Source organism: Urocitellus parryii, chromosome 9 (assembly GCF_045843805.1).
Source record: "Urocitellus parryii isolate mUroPar1 chromosome 9, mUroPar1.hap1, whole genome shotgun sequence".
Lineage (NCBI taxonomy): Eukaryota > Metazoa > Chordata > Mammalia > Rodentia > Sciuridae > Urocitellus > Urocitellus parryii.
Window position 1 is genome coordinate 81,896,885 of NC_135539.1, and position 24,537 is coordinate 81,921,421.

The window sequence follows — 24,537 nt, forward strand, 5'->3', positions numbered from 1 at the left end:
TCTTCATTCCAGAGAACCTACTGCATGTAATTTATTAACTCAGAGGTCAATTTGCTTCACAAAAGGATTCGCCATTATAACACCATATGGAGTTTGAAGGCAACATCAAAAGACTCAAGGAGAAAAGATATAGGCATCCAGGGAGTCCACAAGATGATTCCTACGAGTCCCACTAGCATCCATTGAACAAATAAAACCAGAAGGGATCTTTAGCCTGTTCACACTCTCATGATTAAAATGGTTGTTACAGTGAAAACAGCTATTCCTCTGGTAAATATCACGAACCACCCCAGAAGTCCTCCAGGACCCCCACAAATCACTCAGACCACCCCAACCTCCAGCACTATGGCTAGGATCCAATTGATTCGCTAGTAGTTATATCAAAAAAGTTGTGAAATATTTTGAATATCATTCCTGAGTATAATCAAAACTCCTTAACTAAGAAAATCATTCTCTCCACTAAAATTTTGTACAATCTTCACTTGAGCTATTCAAGTTACTAGTAGCAAGAAGTAAAATTCAGCTGCATGAAATATATTTCTTTCCTATAGTAGATTTTCTTCAAATTACACATCCTAATTAGTGGCATATAGCAGCTATGCTGGGTTCTATGAAATGGTCTTCCACACATCACATGAATGACCACTTCATCTTTGATAGAAACTTTCTAGATAGAGAACTCAAATTTTAATTCAGTAAATTAAAACATGTGGATCTATAAATTCTAATAAATATCTTAAAAACACAATTCCTAAAATAGTGTCTAAAAATCACTTCCTATTACACACAGAATATTTAGAGCTTGCCTAGTACAATCTTATGATTTTGGTGAGATAAAATATCTTTTCAAGGCTATTAATTTAGAAAAAGCAGCTTAGCAATATAAAGTTAAATTTGGGCAATTTGGGTATGTTGTTATCCACAAAGATAGCAATACACATTTTTCTAGACACTAATGCAAAAGATTTCTCTTTGTAAAAATAGATTTGCATTTCAAAGTTGATATAGCTCAGTGATATTTAATGATCAGGAAAGGTTATTGCAGACGAAAATTAACTGTTGAACTGTTCTTAATTTAAGTCTACAAGTTTTGCATGAAAACACAGATATTTTAAAGGAAATTTTATCTATTTTATCTATTTTAATACAGTAATTTCAAGCTTTGTTGTAAATGAAAAACAGAATCCGAAATATTAAAATACAGATAATGCATAGGGTACTTTGTAAAATAAGCTTTTAGTCTAAAATTTTTGAACTATAAGGGCTAAAAAATGTAACAACACAATAATCCCTCATTTCTATGGAACCATGTATTATTAATCTCTTATTATCCCAACTAGAATAATGGTTCAAAAATTAGAGCAATACATAGATCATTAATGACGAAAGAAAAATTTTGGTCGAGTTCCTGGAAATAATCCAGTTTATTAAACTAGACAACATTGCAGCACTTAGCATGCCCCTAAAAACATTGAGAGAAGACACAAAAAACATGACCAAAAATTTATCCTTCTGCTTAACTGTAAACTGTATGAATTAGCTAGGAATGGGTAGTAGCCCAGTCAGTAAGAGGATGTCTTATGGAACATAAAGTAACCAGATAGACTTTTAAAGAAAAATATCTGCATTTGGAAACAGAATAAAAGTTTTGATTTTAAGAAAATTAGCTATTTGCAAAATTATAACTGAATTAAGCCATATGACTATAATTTCATCACCTAAAGTATGTAAGTGCCATGAAATTTTACTCGCTATACAACAGCTTAGAAGCTTAGAATGTAGCCACACAGTTATAGGCTTTTAACAATAAATGGTCAGTGACAAAGAGCCATGCACAACACAACCAGTCAAGACAAGAACAGAGCTCAGAGGACAACACAGGCAGACACACAGATGCCCCAGGAAGGCTGCTTACAAATGTCGACATGAGCACAAGAGGCAGCCACACAGACCACATCGCGCCTGGGTTTCTTTTTTCAAGTCTTTAAGATATGACAAGGTGCTAGGTAAAGCACAAGATCAACCCCAAGGAGTCACAAGTGAGAGCCACTGACTTATCTCCGCAAACAAGATTTCCAACACCTGTAAGAGATACTGTCATGAGGCAGCTGAGCACACTAAAATACTTAGTCTAAAGTGTACTTGCCCCTTCCGACTTCTCCACCGTGTTAGCCAGCATCTCCTGCAGGGCCCGCACCGAGAGGGACTGCTCCAGCACAAAGGTGCAGATGGACAGATCCGGGGGCACATTCTGAAAGCAAAGAGGGAGAGCCATGAGTATGTCACCAGCATCCAGCACCCAGGCCCCAACTCTGCCTTCGTGTCCTCCAGCTGCTGTTACAGAAAGTGATGGTGCTTGCTACCTCTGTCAACTGCCCATCACCACCACACACTGTCATTACTGTTCTCGTTCAATGCATTTTTTAATATTTATTTTTTAATTGTAGTTGGACACAATAACTATTTTTTTGAAGTGCTGAGGATTAAACCTAGGGCCTCACATGTGCTAGGCGAGTGCTGAGCCACAATCCCAGCTGACATTCATACATTCTTAAATTCAGGTAACCGCAGCTGCCACTCCTGGAGTGTGTACCCTGACACATGCTACCCTGGAGCTTTGTCTATAGCTCCTGTGGTTCTCCACAGCAGGGATTATTACTATCTTCAGTGGACAAGAAAACAGAAGTTAGGCCACTTTTCCAAAGTTACAAAATATTCAAGCCAGGATTGAAATCTAGATTATTTCAACTCATATATTCGTTTCTAAACTACCAAGCATTCTGTTGATTTAAAAAAACAACATCTAAAGGGCAGAGAAATAATACTTGCCTCAGGTTAATACTGTAATTAAGCAAATATAAAATTGAACTAATATGCAATATTCATTTACACAGCTTCTCCTTATGCACAAAGATAAATACTTTCTTCTCATTGGATGTCATATTTTGCCTTTAACTTGGGATGTACTTATTGGGCTCCCCATTCTACGCATATGTGTGCTGTTTATTTCCTCACCAATGATTTTCCCTTCTCCTTTCTGTTAGTCTTCAAATCCAATCAATACCCAATACATTCTAGAAATCTCAAAAGGTGACTGTCAATGAGGTGAAGGAACCAGAATAAGAACCGATTGGTTAGTTAGAACTCAGCCTTCTTAATCATGCAAGCTTCTCCACTTGAGGTAAGCAGGATCCTGGGCAGGTGCTCAAAGAAGATCTTCATAACAAAAGAGCATTATAATTACATTGGATTCATAATAAAACCAAGACAGTCTCCTCCATAAAAGGAATATTCTGAGGATAAATCTGATACTTCAGAATTATAATTTTGTAAGATTTATTAAATTAAGCCACTACCACTGGAATGATCTCGTTTGTCATTAGCAAAGAATGCTTTATGGTTTGAAGGAAAAACAAAATACCAGGGGTCCCGAATTAACGTTAAAATTATCTTATGGGTTAATGAAGCACACCATCAGACCACAAATTCTATTTTAACCCAACAAACGTTCCACGGTTTATTTTCTAATGGACATCCTCTGGATTGTTCCTTCTGCCTACCATGGGCTTCTCTGCCTCAACTTGGTCAGTCTTCACCTCACATGACAATCACAGCCAATGGCCCAGGGCTGTTGCTGTTCTCCCTTGCAGTCAGCCAGAGAAGCATTTTCTTTCCAAAATCTTGAGATAAAAGACTGAAAGCCAAATTTCCACTATGAAATTTATGAATAAATGTTCCTAAATTTGATTTTCTAAGGTGTAACTATATTGACTACAGTCTTTCCTCTCCAGATCAAGACAAAGCTACGAGGGGAAAAATCCATTAATGGAAGTGCTTATTTCATTCACATCCATGCCAGAAAAACTGACAGGTAGTGCTGCCAGGATGCTAGGTTACTAGCTGGAGTGCTGGTGAACTGGCTCAGAGGAGGGGTATCCACCTTGATGTTCAGCATCTGCCCATTCTTATGATATCAACACCCCATCACTGTGGACATTACCACATCACAGTTTGTAATAGAGCTCACAAAGCCATCTAGTACTTAACAATCAACTCCCAACATCTGCATTATCTCTAGCTCGCCTTTGGAATGATTTCAGACCAATATTCATTAATTTTTTTTAAAGTCAGCCTATTAAGAGAGCCAAGTGCATGGATTCTATAAACAGACCATCTGAGCAAGAATCCCGGCCTCACTACTTACCGGCTGTTAACTTTTGTATTGTTTTTATTTCCTTCCCTGAAAGAATAGCATAATATTCATACCACCCTCATAAGATTGTTGTTAAAAACAAATGAAGCAGCGTATGTGAAGAGCTTATCACGATGTTAAGAACACAGCAAGAATTCAAAATAAGCAAACCAGCATCGTTTGTCTCATGTATGAGGACTTCTCTCCAGTTGGGGCATGTGAAGTACCACTCATTTCTTAGCATTGTTCTTACCTGTATTCTACTTTGACAAATAGTAGAAAATACAGATTTGTGCTTATATCATCCTGAATGTTCTGGTACTTTCACAGCACTTTCTAGTTAAATGTTTACAGTCTGAGAATTGTAAACTGTTTCATGCCTCACTCTGATGGAACCCTTCAAGTAGGAACTGCCTGATTTCTCGAAAAACAAAGAGGTATGGAACGAGTTCATCCTGCAGAGCCCACTTCCTGTTTCCACAGTGACAGTCCTGCTGCAGGGACTCTCAGAAAGTGGGAGTCAGCGGGCAAAGACCTTCCAGAGAGCCTCAAGGCAATGCTTTTTAGACCACATTCCAGCTCCACTGGGCTGCACCCTTCTCCCCATACAAATGTAACAGAAGAGTTGTTGACATCTGGAAAACCTGAAGCCATACAGAGCTTTGTGAGACACTCTACATTTTGCTCTCAATAAAAAGGCCCTACTTATCCTAGGCATCAGAATCATTTCCATAATTTGGTACCACTTAAAGTCAACTCTGAAATGTATTCCTCAGATCACATGCATACTCTTCCCAATAACCTTGACATGTTTACATTATACTCACTATAGCACTGATACTGAGCCTTTGTTCTATATCCTAAAAATCAGGCTGGTCACTGGATAAAAAAGGGTCATAGTCATTAACCAAAAACCAATTGAATGACTCAGACCTAAGCGACTCCCAGAACCCATATAGCAGAGAAGGCCTAACATCTGTGAACCTCTGTGGTGGAAGCTTCAAGTTACAAACCCTTTCACAATATCTTTAGTTTTAAATTTTTTCTCAAGTCTCATTACTGAGAACAAAGTCCATTTTTAGAGCTTCACTTTGAAAGAACTCTGCTTGCCCTTCCTGTGAGCACGCTCCCAAACCATAAAAGAAATCCTTAGCTACATGATGGGCTCTTCAGAATGCTCAGATCACAGCAGAACATCCAGCCATCATCATGGCTGAGCATGCATGGCCACCTGCCTCTCAATCACAGTGATTCAGACTGTGTGAACATCTGCCCTAGATGCCCAGAAACTGCCCCAAGCAAGTAGACAGGTGGTTCATGCTTGTCTTATGGAGACACCAGTTTCATCCAGATATGTGGACTTTGGCAAAAGCAAAAACTAAGCTATCAGCATAGCCATGTGCTTCCTCTTTTCAAAACACAAACTGGTTACTGTTCTCATCCTGGCAAATATCACGTAATCTTAGGAGGAGGAAAGTCTCTAGAGTAACCTCAAAGCAGCATCTGGCCTGCTGGCACTGGACAGACCATGTAAAATCAATTAGGTTTCCTATCGAGGTATCCATCAAACATTTGGCTTCCACAGATGTGTCTGCCTAATTCACTTAAAGGCCTATTGAAACATGACATTGCCTTAACTGAACCGCAACCAACCATTTAGGATTGTAATCAGCATCAAGCTGCCCCTATTACTGTTGTGTAAAAACTGAACACTTATAAGCTACTCTTTCAGAATCCCAAGGCCTTTGTCCACATCTTCTTCACCCTCAGCCTGAAATGGCCACTGCCAGGTCTCCAAAATATGAAAACCATTCATATTTTCAAATCACACCAAAATGGAAGCACTTTAAAAACATTTTCCTTGTAGAGAAGTCAAACACTAAAAATTGAAAATTATCTTTAGTTACAAATTAGTTATAATTATACTCATTTGATTCCCTGAAGGAACTACTCAACTTTTTGGGTGTACATCTTTCCAATCCTGTTTTTGACACATTTACACATATATGCTTATGTGGAAAAGCACAGACTGGCTCTTCCCATTAATGGGCTCACCATATACAAATTATAGTTCTTTAATTCACTAATATACTCCAGATACCACTGCCTGTTAGTAAAGTAACATCACTTCATTCAGCACGACTGCCATAAAATCTAGAGGCACTGGACTCCCACTGAAGGCGGCTCACGTTTGCTGCCATGCAGCAAGAGCTGGGCACTGTGGGTTCCTCACCACCCCACAAGCCTGGCACAGTGACTCACCCAGAGAAAGTGCTCCATATTTGATCAACTGACCTATGCATTTATCCTATTTCTGGAAAACTAAATAAATGTCCAAATAGGAAGTTACAGCCCTCATGGCCAGACTCTCTACTTTGGGTTTTAGTAAACCCCTAGCAGCTTTCTATTAATTGGCAAACAAGATAACCATTCACACCATCTTTCAACTGTATTCCCAGTAACCCACAAGGTAATACTGATACCCCAAAATGTTTTAAGAATTAGCAATGTGTCAAATCTTGATAGTTTGACAGCATGAAGCTAAGGAGAAGGGTCTTGGAACTCAGGTCCCTCCGTAACTAGCCAAGGGCCTTTCTCAAAGTCAACCTGGGCTTCCCTAGCAAGGGGAAAAATACCTATCTACCTCCAAGAATTGGTGAGATTCAAGTAAGACAATCAATATTCTATAAACTGGAAAATGCTAATAAGATTATAATTTTATCTGTCCCATTTAAGAAAGCCCTAAATTAAATTGAAAGCTCAAAATTTCAGAGATATAAATGAAGAGAAAAGCTGCCCATCTCCTAAAAACTGTGAAGACGGCACACTGCAATGGCAGATGGCCTGGAGCCGAGGTAGGTTCCTTTCTGCTCAGCTACCCATCTGCTGAGCGGCCCTGGGCAAGGCACTGGAACTGCTGAGGTCGGCTTCCCCCCAAACCAGCGGGATGTCAAACTATTCCAGAAGACAAACTTGTTAATTTACCACCTGCAGACACAAACCAGGCCAAGTTCACCCACCACAGGGGGAATAACAGCCTACAAAATGTATGTTCTCCTCAGTGGCAATGAAGCCAGGTGGCATATCCAACCAACTTGAATGGAACATGGTAGAAAGAAACCATCAGGCAGAATACAAGGGAAATCTTCCTTCACTATTTTTATTCTGTTCATTTCTTTAAAATGTCAAATCTTAATATTCTTCAACTTCACAGCCTGGTCATGTTACTTCTAGTGCTTGGTACTATTCTGTGGGTGGCTGTGCTGGTCCCATTCTCCTTCTCTTCACCCACTGTGCAGTAGAAGCTAACACAACAGCCTCTGAGAAGTCAAGACTTTTCCTGTGTCAGTGAATCCTTCCAGATCAGCATTCTGAAAGACGAGCATGAACATGATCCTGACTGATGAAGCCACATGCTTGGGCCTAACCAGGTCCGCATCCTTTGAATCTTCAGAAGGACACCTGAAGTCACACAGCTCTTGGTGCTCCTAAGAGCTGTGTGACTTCAGGTGTCCAGGTGGGAAAGGAGTGATGATGAGCAGCACAGTGCCAACTCCAAGGGCCACAGCTGTGCAGTTTAACGCTTAGCTGTGGAACCCCGGGTGAGTCAGTGCAGTTGCCCAGGGCTGGCTCCAGGTTCATTTAGCTCTCAGCATCCATCCATCATTACGCCCTGTTCATATGATGGCATGTGGATATGCCCAGCTGTCTTATTACAATCCTCTGAAAATTCAAAGAGCCAAACGTGACAGTGCAAAACAAGAATTGCACTGGGTTTATGTTCTATCCCAGGATGTCCCTCTCACTCTGTCACAAGGAAACACTGTCTCTATCAAGTCTATTCACACAGATGTTATAAGGGCGCCATCAGTGATGAACACAGTTATGTGGAATTCTGAAATCAAAACACTCACAGGGAAACCAGAGAAGAGGCTATGAACATAGCTTCAAGCTAATAGGCAGGTTTCTTAAAAGTGGCCCATGCAAACCAGCAATTCAGCTCATCCTAGGCCAACTGAGTTCCACCCTATGGCTCAGGCAAACTAACACCACTCACCACCTCAACCACAGTGAGACTCCAGCTCAGACTCTAGGGAACAGCCCACTCACCTAAGCTGCTTTTAAAACACATAATTTCTAGTCATTGATAACCATCTTAGGATGACGTTCCGAGAAGCTAGGCTCTCAGAAGAGAAATCTATTTAAAATTTATTGAGTTTCACCACTCAAAAGAGTTCAGAGCAGTTTGAATAAATTACATGAATAAATGAATATACCATAGAAGCAAAATAATTAATGGAAACATCTGAAACACTGATGCAGTTCTTCATGAATTATTGTACAGCAGATTTACTCTCTGCTCAAGAGATTCTTTTAGATTAGTGCATATGTAGCAAGGCTCTGGCCAAGACAAAGCAACCTGTGGCCCAGATACTGGGTAAATATTAGAGTCAGTGAGATCTTAGCTTTTCCCTCTGCAAGAGCCCATGAAACCAAAATTCATGAACTTGGTAGTGTCTTTAGTGAACGTTTTTGATGATCAACAGTGTTGTGCCCAGGAATTCTGTGGAAAGGAGTTTTTAGATAGAACCCATTCATAGGTTCATTGCCTGCAAGAGAAGCTGAGACACAGATATTTGTTATAGTAACCAGGTCAGTGTAACCACCTGCAATTCAGTGTAGGCCATATCAGTTACAGTTCCTGACCTCATAATCTGTATAAAGAAGGAAAAAATTCACCCAAACACCCAGGTGAGGACAACCCAACAGATTCTAACTTGTCTAAAGTTTCTCAAAAAGGTCAAAGGAGAGGAAAAGTGAAACCAATAGCCATGGCTTCCAAATCACGCTGCATAAGTGATAAGACAATGTCTTCAAATTTAATGAACTAGGTAATACAGTGTGGATTTACTCGGGCACAACCATCTCATTCTATGAAAAATGTGCTAGGTTAACTTTGTCTGAATTAACTTAAAATGGCAAAAGTTAACTACTGTCCGAACAAATCAAGCCAGAATCAATACAGAAACATCACTGAGAACCTCAGAACTATAAACTCAATGCAGACTCAGAGAGACTCTACACCTTGGAATTCTCACTAGGAATTACGCTAGTGTGGGGTCTCAAGAGTATAAAAAATACTCCTGTACAAGCAGCTATGTAATTCAGAATGGCTGCATCACTGTCAATGTATCCTGTGTGCTAGGTGCTAACTCATCACAACCCCAGAGGCTAAGTCTTATTAATCTCACTTTAGAAATGAGCAAATGGTCAGTCAGAAAAGGAGCCATGAAGAGGCCTGTGCTTAGCCTAAAGCCCATACCACACTGCCCCACTCTGGGGCTCACCAGCCTGGCTCCCGGATGTTTTCTATTTACCTGACCTTTTGAGATAGACTGAAGGATTGAGAAAACAGCCTTCACTGTGACAGTGGCCTGCTTTAAAGGAACACACAGTCAAGAACCCCAACTCCAAGAGCACTTTACAAGCTCATGACCTGGCTCGAGCCCCTCTGGAAACACCCTAGCAGTAACAAAAGAGCAGGAAGGCAATAAGGATCCTCCTGAGGGGATGTATTGTGAATTTATTGGGACATAGGGATCTGTTCCTTACTGACTACAGAGAGCCACCTCCTCAAGGAAGCATTTCTGGTTGAAGAATCTTGACAAGAATAAAAATAGAAACCTAAGTCAGGGTAGATATGTTAGGTTATGAGCCCAGAAATGTCACATGGAATTCCAACTAGAGCTAAGAGACTTCACTCCAACTTCACCTTAGTCATCTGCACACACTGTTGAGTCTCATTAACCTAAACAAGCTACAAATCCATGCTGAACCTAATGAAACAAAAGTCGGTTGAGGGACCCAAACATTCCATCCCATCCACCCCATAACTTGGCTCAGAAGGTATCCATGGGTACACAAGTCACAGAATATTTTAGGAAGTAACTCTAGCAGCTGGCTCCATGATGACTTAGGGTCATGATGTGATGCTTTTTTTTCTAAGTCCGAAGATCAATTCAGGACATTAAAAAAGGCTTATGAGCTGCATTTCTAAAAGAAATTATGGAGATTTCCCCAATGGCTGAGGGGAAAAACCCTAAAAACCAAAATGGATAAAAATCAACAAAAACAACACTTTCAGAAATATGGGAGGTAACTTGCAGCATACAAAAACATGAAGAACTCTTATGCTTCCAACACTGCTGAACTTCAGGTAAGAACATAAGGTCTGCAATGTTCTCCCCAGGCCGCCTCCCATCTCTCCCCAGCTCACCTGACTGAGGTTCTGCCAGACCTGGCCAGACTAGTCTGTGAGAACCAGCAGCACACCACATGGGCAAAGGGTCTGCTCCCCCAGCTTGGACTGCACCCTGCATAACCACAAAAGTCACACATTCCTGGAAGACACAGTTCTACTAGCCTGTGCTTAGCCTAAAGCCTGAATCACTACATTCCTGACTGAACTTGCATACACACAAGAGACATACACAAGATCTAGTGCAAAGTACTTCTGGGCACACCTGAAGGTGATCAAATGCACTTCTCTACCCACGCACGGCTCCACTCGTAATGTACAGAGTAAAATGCAATCAACAAGCAGTTTGGGTAAGGCACCCCATCACAGTTTTGGGTTTTTTTGTTTGTTTGTTTTTAATGGAAAGACTACTCCATGAAATTAACCTGTAGAAACATTCCAGCTAAGACTTTGTCCCACAGTGGCAGAAAAATGGAAGTGGGGAAGGATGTGAATAGAGGCTACAGGAAAGTTCAAACCCAAGGGCTAAAAGGGCACAGTCAATCAGAAGGTCACAGGCCATACCAATAGCCTTGGCATTTTTTTTCCATATCCAAGTAGCATGTACTTTGACTAACTGCTCTGGTACTTTTCCAATGTCTGTTTAGCCTAGCTTTTGACCACTAGTCTTTACCTGGTAGCTTCATTAATCCCTAGACGAACACACCTAAATGGTAACTTGCTATCAAGGTCCCCTCTGGTCAAACAAGAGTTCTGCTTCTTTGCTTCTCACCCAAACATACCCAATTCTTTTCACTCTTGTCTTCTGCTGTCTATTAATTTCATTCTTGAAATTTGTAAGTCAAGAACCTAGACATAAATCAACACAGTTAGTTGCTGAGGTCTGCTGCAATTCTGAGGAACAAAGCTCACCCATTGAGAGCAAAAACAGACACGCTGCTGCAGTAGCAACAGCAAAGAAACCAGCTTTGCCAGCTGCACCCCCCAGAGCTGCCAGTGGCAGGCCTTTCCCTGGATGGTTAGCACTGACACTAAATGGAGCTTTTCTGGCTACAGAGGCCTGTAACTTACGCAGACTGCCAGCAAAAGAAAACAATCCCCTTTTGTCTCAAACTCCAGTTTCAGTGTGGACACCTTGCTACCCAAAATGTCTGACCACAGTTTCTGTACAAGCATTGCCTGAATGAAGGTATGCGGAAAGAGCAAAGCACCTAAAAAGCTGGTCTTCAAATCAAAAGAGAAATTTGAGCAGGAACTTTAGTGATCACATATCACAAGGGAAGCATATCTCAGATTTAGTCCAGAAAATATACTAAACAAGAACACACACAAACAAAACAGTTCACAACACCCTTCAGTAGGGAAATAATGGAATTCACAGTTGCTACATTATCTGAAATTCAGGGTTTTTTTTTAACTTTTTAAATTTACATATGACTGCGGAATGCATTACAATTCTTATTACACATACAGAGCACAATTTTTCATCTCTCTGGTTGTATGCAAGGTATATTCACACCAATACATGTACTTTGGATAATTATGATCATCACATTCCACCATCATTTCTAACCCCATGCCCTCTCCCTTCCCCTCCCACCTTGCTGCCCTATCTAGAGTTCTTCTATTCCTCCCATGCTTCCCCTCCCTATCCCACTACGAATCAGAAAAAAACATTTGGCATCTGTTTATTTGGAATTGGCTAACTTCACTCAGCATTATCTTCTCTAACTCTATCCATTTACCTGCAAATGCCACGATTTTATTCATTATTGCTGAGTGATATTCCATTGTGTATATATGCCACATTTTTTATACATTCCCTTCTATTGAAGGGCATCTAGGTTTATTCCAGTTTTAACAAAAAAAAAAAAAATAGAACACAGGCAAAAAAGAAAAAACAGTTTTTTGCGGCTGTGACTAAAAGACCTGACCAGCACAATTTTAGAAGAGGAAAAGATTATTTAAGGGCTCATAGTTTCAGATGTATCAATCCACAGATAGCAGGCTCCATTCCTCTTGGCTTAGGGTGAGGCTGAACATCATGGAGGGAGAGCATGGCAGAGAGAAGCAGCTCACATGATGATCAGAAAGTAGAAAGAGGTCTCCACTTGCCAGATACTAATTATATACTCCAAAGCCACACCCCACCACTTCAGTTGTTATTCAGTTAAACCCTACCAGGGGATTAATTCACTGATTGGGTTAAAACTCTTACCACCCAATCATTTTTCCTCTGAACTTTTTTGCATCATCTCACACATGAGCTTTTGGGGGTCACCTCACCTCCAAGTCATAAGAACAGAAAAGTATAATCCATACTGGAGGAAGAAGAGTTAACGAAAACAGTCTCTGAGGTTTATGAGACAAACCCTTGAAAGTAGTTATTAATAAGTCTAAAGAATAGAAGAAAAGGGCTAGGGAGAGCAAGGAAGGAAGCAAAGCAAAATAAAAAATTAAATGAAAGTAAGATAACGATGAACCAAAAAATAGAAATTCTCAACAAGGATACAGAAATCACAAATAGACCCAGGCAGAGACTCTGTATTTGAGTATAATAAATAATAAATATGATAAAGGTACTCAATGCAGATGTGAGAAGAAATAATCAGTGAGTGTCAAGGTAGATGAAATTACTCAATCTGAAATACATAGAGAAAAAACATTGACAAAATGAAAAGAAACCTGTGGGACAACATCAACTGCATCACTATGCATGTAGTGTGCGATGCAGAATAAGAGAAAGAAGGTCAGCAGCACAGCCAACTTTAGGAATGATAAATGCAAAGACATACACACCTAGACATACCAAAGTCAAACTCTCAAAGAGTGAAGGACAAAGAGAAATAAGTATTTAAGGCAACAATAGGGGAGACATACATATCCCATGCAAGAGAGCATCAACATGATTAATAGCCAAACTGTTCTCTGAAACTAGACAACAGGGGGCAGTGGAATGACATATTCCAAGAGCCAAAAGAAAAAAAAAAAAGAAATCACTGAGAATCCTATATCCAGCTAAACTATCTCTGAATCAATGAAGACAAAACAAAGACATCAAGATAAAGTCTGAGAATTTGTTGTTAACACAGTTGCCTTCTAAGAAATACTAGAGGAAGTTCTTCAGGAGCTTCCTTCAAATCCAGAGCAATAAAAAAATTACTAGAAATGAAAATATGTGTATTGACAAAAGACTCTAGAACTTTTATATAACACCTTTAAAAGATGTAAGAATGTGAAAAATGAATAATCAAAACAGTGTTCAATAAAAATAGCACTAAATAGTGAAACATTTCAAATAATGCATCACTGGGTTAGGTTTAATATACGACAATATATAGATGTATATACTGTAACAATAGTACAAAGTAAGGCTTAGGAAATGGAGCTAGGATAAAGCAATTTACTGGAATTTATTATCAATTATCTGCAAAGTTATGATTAAACCTCACCAAAATCAACAATAACAGTAAGTATGTATGTTCTAGATAATCATAATGCAGCATTTGCCAGACAGGATAAAAATAGGCTCTAACTCAATGGTCTCTGTAAGAGACATGCCATAAATTAAAAGCCACAAGTATATGAAATGTACAAGAATACAAAAATATGTATCATGGAAACATCAGCCATAAGGGAGCTGGAAGAGCTGCATCAATGACAAAAACAAGTTGTAAGACAAGAGAGAGGTTATTACGAGAAGTACATTGACGCCCAGGAAGAAAGGGAAGGACAGGAAGTAAAAGTAACAGACTGGAAAAGAAGAGAAACTGTACTTATACATGCTACAATCATTATAGGAGAAATCCCAAGTAATCTACGAAGCAAAACTAGTCCTCCTAATAGCTAAGTGTAGCAAGTTGGCAAGATACAGATCAACACACAAAAATCAGCTTTATCTACTAATATACTATTACTGAAATATGAAAATGGAATTAGGAAAACAATGTTATTCACTATAGCAAAACTAAGAAAATAAATTACATCTTTTTTAAATAATCAAGAAATTAAGTATCTGCACCTATGTTTAAGCCTCTATTTATCTTTGCCCATCAGAACTGTTAAAGTCTTGGCTAAAATTCTAAATAAAACAAACCAATCTAAATGATTAATAGGCCATGTATATGTTTCTGTGCCCCTGACTAGCTCTTACCAAAATGAGATTGGCTAATAGAACATTGTTTGACTCATGCCTCTATGGTGTTCCTTTGTACTGGAAGGTTTTGTTTGTTTTTTTTTTTTTTTTTTTGACATGTTAAGTGAAATGGACAACACTCATTCACATCACCAAATAAATACTCCCCATTTCACCTCCATTCATCAGCATTCATCAGCCATCTGGGAGCAGGAGGTGGGGTCAGGGTCTGCCAATAGGCATAGGAATAATCTGAATTTAGAAAAAATGACTTCTATAGTTTGCACATGGTCTAAGGGTACCCCTCAGCCCCAAAGATTCACATGGTGAAAGCTTAGTCCTCAGTGTGGCAATATTAAGAGGTGGTAGGACCTTTAGGAACTAAGGGCTAGTTGGGGGTGGTGATATCACTAAGGGTATGCACTTGGAAGGGATTAATATAGCGCTCATGGGACCTACCTGCTCTCAACCTTCTCGTCTGACTATGGGATCTCTCCCTCTCACAAACCCTTGGCCATTGTGATGCCATCTGCCATGAGGTCCTCATCAGGGGCCAAATGGTAATGTCACCCAATCTTGGACTTTCATCCTCCCAAACTATGAGCTAATTAAGCCTTTCTAAGTCCCCATCTCAGGCATTTCATGACACTAACAGAAAATGGACTAATAAACCTACCACCCGCTTCTATGATCCAACCTGAAAGTCCCTCACTTTACCCTTTGGGAGTATATTTTCACTAGTTGGCTAGTGGTTGTTGGCCTTCAAGAAGTTCATGCAGATTATGTCAGGCCCAAAAAAGAGAATCTAGATGATCTGATGTTTGTCTCTTATACATGACGTAACATTCAAAAAGTCTCAAATTCTGGAACATATCAGACTTTGAGTTTTTGGATTAGGGATGCTCAACCAGTGAAGTTTATGCAAATATTCCAGAATTGAAAGCCTCCAAAACTGAAACACTTCTGGTCTCAAGCAAAGAATATTCAACCTGTAATGACAGTTCAGGAAAAGCAAAATAAACCATTTTAAATAATTAATCAAACAAGAATAACCTAAACAGGGAAAATGGAAATTGAGGTAGTGTCAAAAGGAGATGAAAAACTAGATTTGACAACTAGACAGAGAAGGTAATGCAGGAACTAGAGGTTGGTCCAGAGTTCTAAACCTGAGATGCTGCAGGTAGTGTGACCACTGACTAAGGAAGAACCCAGGAGGAAGAAACGCCTGGGGGAGGAAGACATCCATTCTGCTGGGGGCACCCTAAGTCTGGGCCCAAGCCAGGTTCTGGGTGGAGGTGTCAGACCTGCAGAGAGGTGCACCTGTGGTCCAGGGTGGAGACTAAAATGATGGAAACAGCCAAGGTTGAGGGGAGTCATGCATGCCTCCCTTGTCAATAGTGACAGCCAACCTCAAAACCCACAGCTGTAGGAGATATGACCTTGAGGAAGGCAGGGAAGACATCATGAAGCAGTAGAGGGGAAAGACATCCCTGCACTGACCTTAGTTCCTTAAGGGACTAAGAAAAAGCTGGGGTCGGGGGGAAGATGGGGAGCAAAACAAAAATTAAAAAGAAGCAGGTGGTACAACAGGGAACAGCATGTGGAGCTCCCAGATTTTCCAACACCAAATTCAAGGTGGTGGTGAAATGGGGTGAGGATGCCAGAGCTCCTGGATGTGAGGACCTAGACGCTGCCAGGTGTGTTTAATAATTTTATACAAGTCATCAGGGAAGAGTCTACTGCAAAAGCTCTTGAAAGATGAGGCTTTCTGTATCACAGCAGGAACAGATGGGGAATGGCAATTTAGGAAATGGACTACTGAAGGAGAAGTCAAAAAGTATACAATGGAAGAAAAGCTGAAGGGTGTCAGTAATATACTCATATGTGTTTTAACTAAATCACCAATGTCTTAAAAATTAAACTGAAATAACCATATCTGAAACTTGAAGTCAAGCAAAAACCCTATGAACCCTCAAAGAGAATTCTGCTTTCAGTTTTTCGACATAATCGTATTAACTAGTTAGTTATTTCACTTGCCGGCATTCTCAGAAAACAGTGCAGGTGGGAAGGCTATCATTTCCTGGATGCTTTGTCTCCATGCCCGTGTCTCTCCACATCTAGTTTCTTTTACTTCCCACCTCCAAAGGAGGTTCCCCCAATATTACTTTAGGCCTAACAGGGACTTCCTCAAAAATCCCACTGTCTGAAAAACCAAATCCAAGCTCCCTGTCTAGTATGCAAATTCTGGTTCTAATATAATTTCCCAGTCTTCTTATGCTTCTTACCATTAAGCTAAATTAGGTAACTCTACTGTTCACATGTGTTTTTTTCACTTTTGTCATTATACATGACGTAACATTCAAAAAGTCTCAAATTCTGGAGCATATCAGACTTTGAGTTTTTGGATTAGGGATGCAATTCATTGCCCACCAAGCTCCAATACTGCCTCATCCACAGGGCCCTTCCCAACAACTCCAACTGCCCTGTATCACACATACAAGGAATGCAACCATCTCCACACTGGATAAGCTAGAGGAACACCATTAGACCCCAGTGCCCCACTCGTCACACATTCTGCTAAATATAGCTCATTGTTGCCTGTGTTTCATATTCAGAGTCAACCATTAAAGGAAAACATTTGTGACATGACAAACATATCACTACAAATGAACTGAAAAACTCTTTAAATAAGTCCTGTGAAATATTTTTAAATTATTTAAATATATCAGTATATTTAAATAACATTAAATATGATTTTCCAAGGTAAACATGTTAAAACAATGAAAAAACTAACTGTAATGTTTTGGTAGTGGCCTAAAAATTCTGATTTATGTTGGTGTTGGGAAAAAAAAGTCATAGTATCTTCACATAGTCATTAAAATCTCAAAAATTATCTGCAGTGTTGTTTCAGGGTCCTCCATTGCAGGAAATATCAACCCACACATTCACAGGTAGGCCGGAGCCTGCAGTGGTGGGAGGAGTAGAAAGTGGACAGAGAAGAACACCAAGAACAGCAAACACACTTGTTATCACCTTCATCACATGATTCCTGAACTCAAAGACCCACTGGCTCTTTAAAAGCAATAAAATTCTTTGGTGATAACAAGACACACTTCCAATATTTCATTGACAATAATCATAACAGAATCTAATGGCTAATTGCAACTTTAATTGTACAAAAGAGTTAATAATATAATCCATTAAATTTTGTAATATAATCCATAAATCCATCCATTTTTTTCTTAAGATAATTCCATTTTATATCACTTTCAACCACATTTTTACAACAGTTAGTGTTTATGGCTGTTGGCAGTTACAGAATGAATGATCCAGCAAGCATCTTTAATGGCTGAAGTACATCATTGTTAGAACTTCCCTGGAGAAACCAATGTTGATTCCTTTACAACAGCACCAGGGCATAAAGACAAGTGAAAAGCCACTGATACAATGCTTCAGGGGCTTAGAAAAGTGTCACCTCTGCTCAACAGAGCGGCCCCATCCCTAAGCCTTACAGGGCTCAGCCCTTTTCCATTTATGACATGGCATGCCCAAATTCAGACGAGCAACCTGAGAACTTTAATATTAGTGCTGTTTCTTACTTACATAACTAAACCTCTATCAACATTTTAAGAGATTATAAAAACTCAGCTCCTTCTTAAGTGAAACTGATTTTCCAGACTGCCTACTTAAGACGTGTGAAAGTATTTTGCCTTTGAAAATTCATATTGGAACATGAAGTGCTGTTTCGGCTGAGTAGCCACCTTTTGGAATTGGATTTTCTTATTAAGTTATTGATATAATCTTTGGGGAAAAAATTGAAAATCTAATTTGGAGTAGAATCTTGGGATTTGGTCCAGAAATTTGTGGAAATCGGCAACGCAAGAGTAGACAGCCAGAAAAGAGAAAATAAGGCAGAGAGTGGGTACAGGGAGGATCTATGAAACACCTGAGGTCAACCTCAGCACCTGCTAGCAGCAGTGCCTCATGAAGTAGGACCTGGAGTAGAGGTTAAGAGCCTCCAAGTCTTTCTCTGCACAGCCAGAATCGCTTTCCTAATGCTGCTATAACAAATGCCCCTGGCTTAAAGCAAATGTATTATCCCAACAGTTCCAGATACTAATCATGAGATCAGTTCAACTGGGCTAAGGCCAAGATAAGACAAGGCCAGTTCCTTCCTGAGGCTCCCCAGGAAGAACCTGTTTCCCTGCCTTTTGTTTAGCCTCTGGGGCCCTCTTGTATTCCTTGGCTTGAAGCCCCTTTGGCTCCTCTGTAACCAGAAAGTAAAGCTGAGAAAATCTTATTTCAAAAAGTCCTAATCACATCTGCAAAGTCCCTTTTGTAGTATAATGTAATATTTGTACCTTCCTGGGATTCACAGTGAATAGCACCATGGGTAATTCAGTCTACCACATATTCTGTAAGTAGATATTTTATTATACATTTGCAAAATGGAGCATATTATTAAGTTATTTTAATCATGTATCTATGCTTCAATTTGGATGTATGTTTACATTGTAAAAATAATATTAAAATTAAAGAAACTTCTTTAAATTTTTTTCAAGTTGCCAATGGACCTTCAATTTATTTATATGTGGTGCTGAGAATTGAACCCAGTACCTCACACATGCTAGGCAAGTGCTCTACCACTGGGCCACAACCCCAGCCCCTAAAGAAACTTTTTACAAATTTTGTTTTATCGTATTTTTCATAGGACAAATAATATTTCACTTGAGTTGAGGCAGTACAACCAAATATGCCTTGCTATTTTTAAGTTCTTAGAATAAACCATTGTTCAATATTAAAGACTGATATCAACTGCAGGTTGTCAGTATTTTTTTAAGACTGAACAATAAATGTCACAAACAAGCATGGATAAAAATGGAAAATGGTTCATTTCCACTCTAACCCAAAATTTTAAAAGGATTTTGTTGGAATTCTGGTACTAAATTCCCATTTTCCCTATTGTCAATCAGATCTCACAATCATGAAACACTTCATGTTTACATTTCTAATAGATGAATTCAAAGCTCAACCTTTCCTTTTGAATGATTAAAAAGATGTGCTTTCAAGTCTGTAAAGGATGTCTGTGAGACTTTTTATAGGTGCTATATTATTTTCAGCAACATATTCAATAGACACCCCTATCCAAATATCCCTTTAATAATATTCTCCCCATGGTAAGGTTACCTGGAAAGTAGGTCCTTTCTCATTGTTAAATATGTCATCTTCCCATAGCTGGGTTATGGCTCAGTGGTAGAGCACTTGCCTAGCACATGTGAGTAATAAATAAAAGTATTGTGTCCATCTACAACTAAAAAAAAAAAAAAGTCATCCTCCCCTTGAAAACATCTCCAAGCAATGTGTTATGAAAGCTCTGTTTACAACTGCAAATCTGGAATGATTCTTGTAAAATTAACCCCCCAAAAAAACTTTTCACAAGATTAAAAGACCCTACACCTCATTATTAAATACTATGAAGAGTTTCTGTTCTGGCTCCAGCTTCTGTGAGCCACAGAGCAACTGGCCTGTTAAGACCAAGCTCCATAAGGTGAACAATTACTTCTGTGAACTACCCCAAGGCTCTCATCTCCAGTCAAGTGGCCAATTCTGTGAGTGGTTCCTAGTAACATTTCCTTCACTTATCTTTATACCTCCCAATCCTTGCTGGTACCAAAGAACATGTTCAATACTGATAACCTGTCTTACCTGCAGTGCCTCCTTCAGAGCCCCAAGAAAAGTGGCCCTTCCTGGTTTTCATGGTTGAAACAGAATTGACACAATCCATCTGACAGGAGACACCTGCCCACTCTTTCTTTCATATCCACAGGGGCTTCCTGCAACATCCACTGGCACAGGAACACATGTCAGTGCTTCCCATCAGTTCCCTAGTATTATTTCAGCCAGTGCTACGGTGATAAATATTTTTTTCCCAAAAGGACAGTGGCTTTGTCTTCCGCTATTATGGAAAACACAAGATTCTTCTAAATGTTATTTCAGAGACATTCTAAGTCATGTCACACTCCGACTTCACATTTTAAATGCTTCCTTCTTAAATGTCTGACTTTTGTGACCTCACACTCTAATTAGTTTATATCTTGAGCAGAATAAGTTCTGTTACTAACTATAACAAGCTTACAAATACCTTCAGGATAGAAAGAAATATTTTAGGCCATTTTCATGTCAGATGTAACCACTGTCATAGTTGTGATCTCACAGGGTAGGTGGCGAAGAATATGTGCCGCAAGAAAAACATTTGCTCTGTTCTCTTTTAATCTGTGCTCTCACTAGTAGCATAACCTTCAACTTGTTTCTCTACAGAATCTCTTTAATTAGTTGTCTACTTTTTGAGTAAATATAGGTGGAACTAAATGTTGAATATAAAAATGATCATGTGAACACTCAACTAGTATGTACTCTGCCTGCTACTATTTTGAACACTTGACCTTTATTATCTTGATTCATCTAAGAATTTGAATGGGATAGATACCTACTGAGCTAATATTTTGTTGAGATATGCTAAACTCAAACCCACTCTGATGGTGGAATTCCTGCTCACCAACATTCCAAGACAGTTTGCTATGTTATTAAAAGAATGGGGTCAGGAATCCTGGCCTGCTTTTTGGCTGTTGTGTGATCTGGGGTAAATCACCAAAACTCTCTGAACTTCAAATTCTTCCTTATAATTAACAAGCAGAAGATGACATGTGCAATGCCCAACACAATCTCTGATACTCCATGTGCATGTACAAAGTGAGCTGTATTATCATTCCAGAGCTTTTAGGATAGAAACTAATAGATTCAAGTACAGCAGACACAATGGGGATTTATGATAGGAACACACAGAGAAATAAGCAGAGAATAACTCACAGAGGCATTACAATATTAGGTGCAGGCTACTCAGAGCATCAGGTATAAATTGGCATCTTATAAGGGTTAAAGTTATCTTCCCACTAATTAAACTGCATATTTGTATTAGAATGAGTTTCATCGTATTAGGGCAAAACAGATACAGGGGAAAGGATTTACTGGAACTCACAAGCACAGGTACAACTTAATTCCGCCAAAGGCTCTTGTTGTTGTTAGGTCACTTGACCTTCAATGTCCACCTTCCTCAAGAGAAAACACACACAAGGGGTACAGTCACTCCTCAAGTTCCTTCCAGTTCATTCTGCCATGTCCACAACAGATCTGCTTCTCCAGATTTTAATGCCGTAAATACAATTTAAATTATGAAAACAAAATCCACACAAAAGAAGTTGAAGTATGAGGGGGGAAAATGTTTATCACACAAAAAAGCTCAAGGGGCTGGGGCTGGGGCTCGGTGGTAGAGTGCTGCCTTGCTCAAGCAAGGCACTGGATTCAACCCTCAGCACCACATAAAAATAAAGATGTTGTGTCCATCACTAAAAGTAATACAAAAAACAGATAAATTTAAAAAGCTGAAGTGACCATTTAAATGTCAACAACAGAAAGTGCAACCAGGAGAATATCAAATGGTTTAAAAATAAATCAATTTAAATAAAAAAATTTTAGATGTACATAATTGAAATGTGCTACTATACAAAGATTAAATAGAAGAGTTCTTAGGTTCTTCCAGTATAGTATTTTCAAAAAGTGTCATATTACTTTACCCATTGTTAAGTTACTAAGGATTAGAATAAGAAAATAAAATTATGTAACAGATTCACATCCATGTGTTTGACAGACCAGGGATCATGGTAAAATTTAAATTTTGTGATCGGATGCCAGAGTTCACTGGGTTAATTTTTAGTGCGGCAAGCAGATAATCAGTCAATATTAAAATAGTGCCTAATCCTATCAGCCACTACTTGATAGTCTGGTCCTAGTCAATATTTTATGTCTCTTCCCAGCTTATGAGTCACACTCTCCCTTTCTATATAGTAGCTCTTCTGCTTTTTACTGCTGAATTAGTAAAACTAGAGTGGAAAAAAAACTTTTTTCATTTACTGCTAATATTTTCTCTAGTCTGTGGTCAAAGTTTGAAGATGGGCCCTAACCCATACCTTCTAGGCCCTCAGTTTTATTGACATGTCACATATTCCAAGAAGTACATAAATATACACTTTGAATACAATGAACACTCCATCCACCAGACTGCAAAAGGCCCCACTGTGGGTAGTTTTGAAGCTCCTCTCACATCGTCATCGGGTTACCTTTGTACTTACACCACAAACTTGCGCATCCCCATTTGAACTGGGTGGGGTTTGCCCTTTAAGTAATTAGAAACATGAAATGTATTATTCTGTAACTTTTGTGGTTGTGACATTGTTTTTGAAAGTCACCCTTGTCTGATGCAAATTTCTGTGGTTCCTTCATTTCTACTACTGTAATCCAGTGGGGACTACAGCCAAGTTTATTGACTCTCCTTTTATTTTTATTATCAATAAAGCTACAAATACTCTTTCAGACTTTCCTAGTGCACATAGGTAAACATCTCACTAGTAAGGATCCTCAATTACAAGTTTACTAAGTTATTAGTTTTCCATAGTAGTTATCATACCAGTTTACATTCCCACCAGAAGAGGTGAAAAGGGCCATGCTGCACTTTCTCACCCGCAATGAAACAGCCAGTCTGTGAAACAGTACTTCACTGGACTCTGAATGTTTATTTCAAAGCAAAAATGAGACTTCATATCACACTGGAATGTGTTTTTCCTCTTCTGTGAAACATGTATCGATTTATAACTCTCCATTTTTTTCTATCTGGCTGTCTCAGTTTTAGTACTGAGTGGCAAGATACTTGCCACTCTGGTACTTCTAGGTCTTATTGGCTTTCAGTATACCAAAACAAAGTAAAACTGAGTTTTCCCGTGACAGTGTATTCTTTACTTTCATTGTTAAAGAATTCTACATAAAGTATGTGACTGCTTAATAAAATCATTCATTCAGTTACATTTTTATTATTTTTAATATCAGTAAATGCCAAGAAAAAAACCTTTATGACCATAATTTTGAAAATGTGGCCTCCTAGTTCTCCACACCCAGAGGGGGAAGAGGGTGCAGGTGAGGAAGCCGAGACCATGTGACCGCACCTGTGAATGAGCAGCCTTGGAGATGGGCTGCCTGGGACTGTACAGCAGCCTCTTCCAGGCACTGAGCCGAGACTCCAGGTTCAGAAGAGCCAGGGGATATTCCTCTCTGCCGCAACTTGGGTTTGTGCAGTGTTCTGTGTATGTTCGTGAGCTTTACATGCTTTGTGTGATGTTCAGTGATAAAGACAGGGAAATGGGTTTACTACTCTCCAGAATTAAGAAAACAGAAGACGAGGAGTACCCCAAATGTTATGAATCTGCAGCCAAGCCCAAGGCCTGGATTCTGGGTGGATCTGCCTGCCCAGCACCTCATTTCCTTCCAGGGCAGGTAAAAGGAACACCACCCAAAGGCAGGAGGAGGGTTTTGTTAAATGCCTGACTGAACCAGGCTTGGTGATGCACACCTGTAATCCCATAGGCTCAGGAGGCTGAGGCAGGAGGATCACGAGTTCAAGGCCAGAATCAGCAACTTATTGAGGCCTAAGCTACTTAGCCAGACCCCGTCTCAAAAGAAAAAATGAAAAGGGCTAGGGGGTGTGGCTCAGTGGTTGAGCACCTCTAGGTTCAGCCCCTAGCTGTTTTTTGTTTTTGTTTTTTGTTTTTTTAAGGCCTGACTCAGGCATGTAGTGAACTTGAACCTACTATTTATAAAAGAATCACAGTGTAGTCAGAAATAATTCTATTATAAAGTCAGGCCCATTAGGTGCCGAGAAGGAATTACAATAGGATCATCTGTAACCCTCCCATACTGTTCATTCAATATTTCCCCTAAGTACAAATTTCTTACCTCACAGAAGATTTTCACAAAAAATAAAATATGGCAGTAGTGGCCAGAACACTCTACTGTCTAATAATCAGGAATGCCCACTTGGTGAGAGGCTCTTCTTGGATTTGGCCT

The 24,537-nt window shown here is 39.4% G+C and overlaps 1 protein-coding gene across 1 annotated transcript in view; it reads right to left on the reverse strand.

Annotated features, from left to right (window-relative positions):
• Window positions 1-24,537, reverse strand: part of Ryr2 (ryanodine receptor 2) — a 588,770-nt gene that overhangs the window by 374,816 nt on the left and 189,417 nt on the right. Inside the window, exon 3 of the mRNA XM_077802933.1 lies at window positions 2,147-2,251. Within this exon, the coding sequence (XP_077659059.1) occupies window positions 2,147-2,251 (105 nt within the window). The remainder of the gene's footprint in view (window positions 1-2,146; window positions 2,252-24,537) is intronic.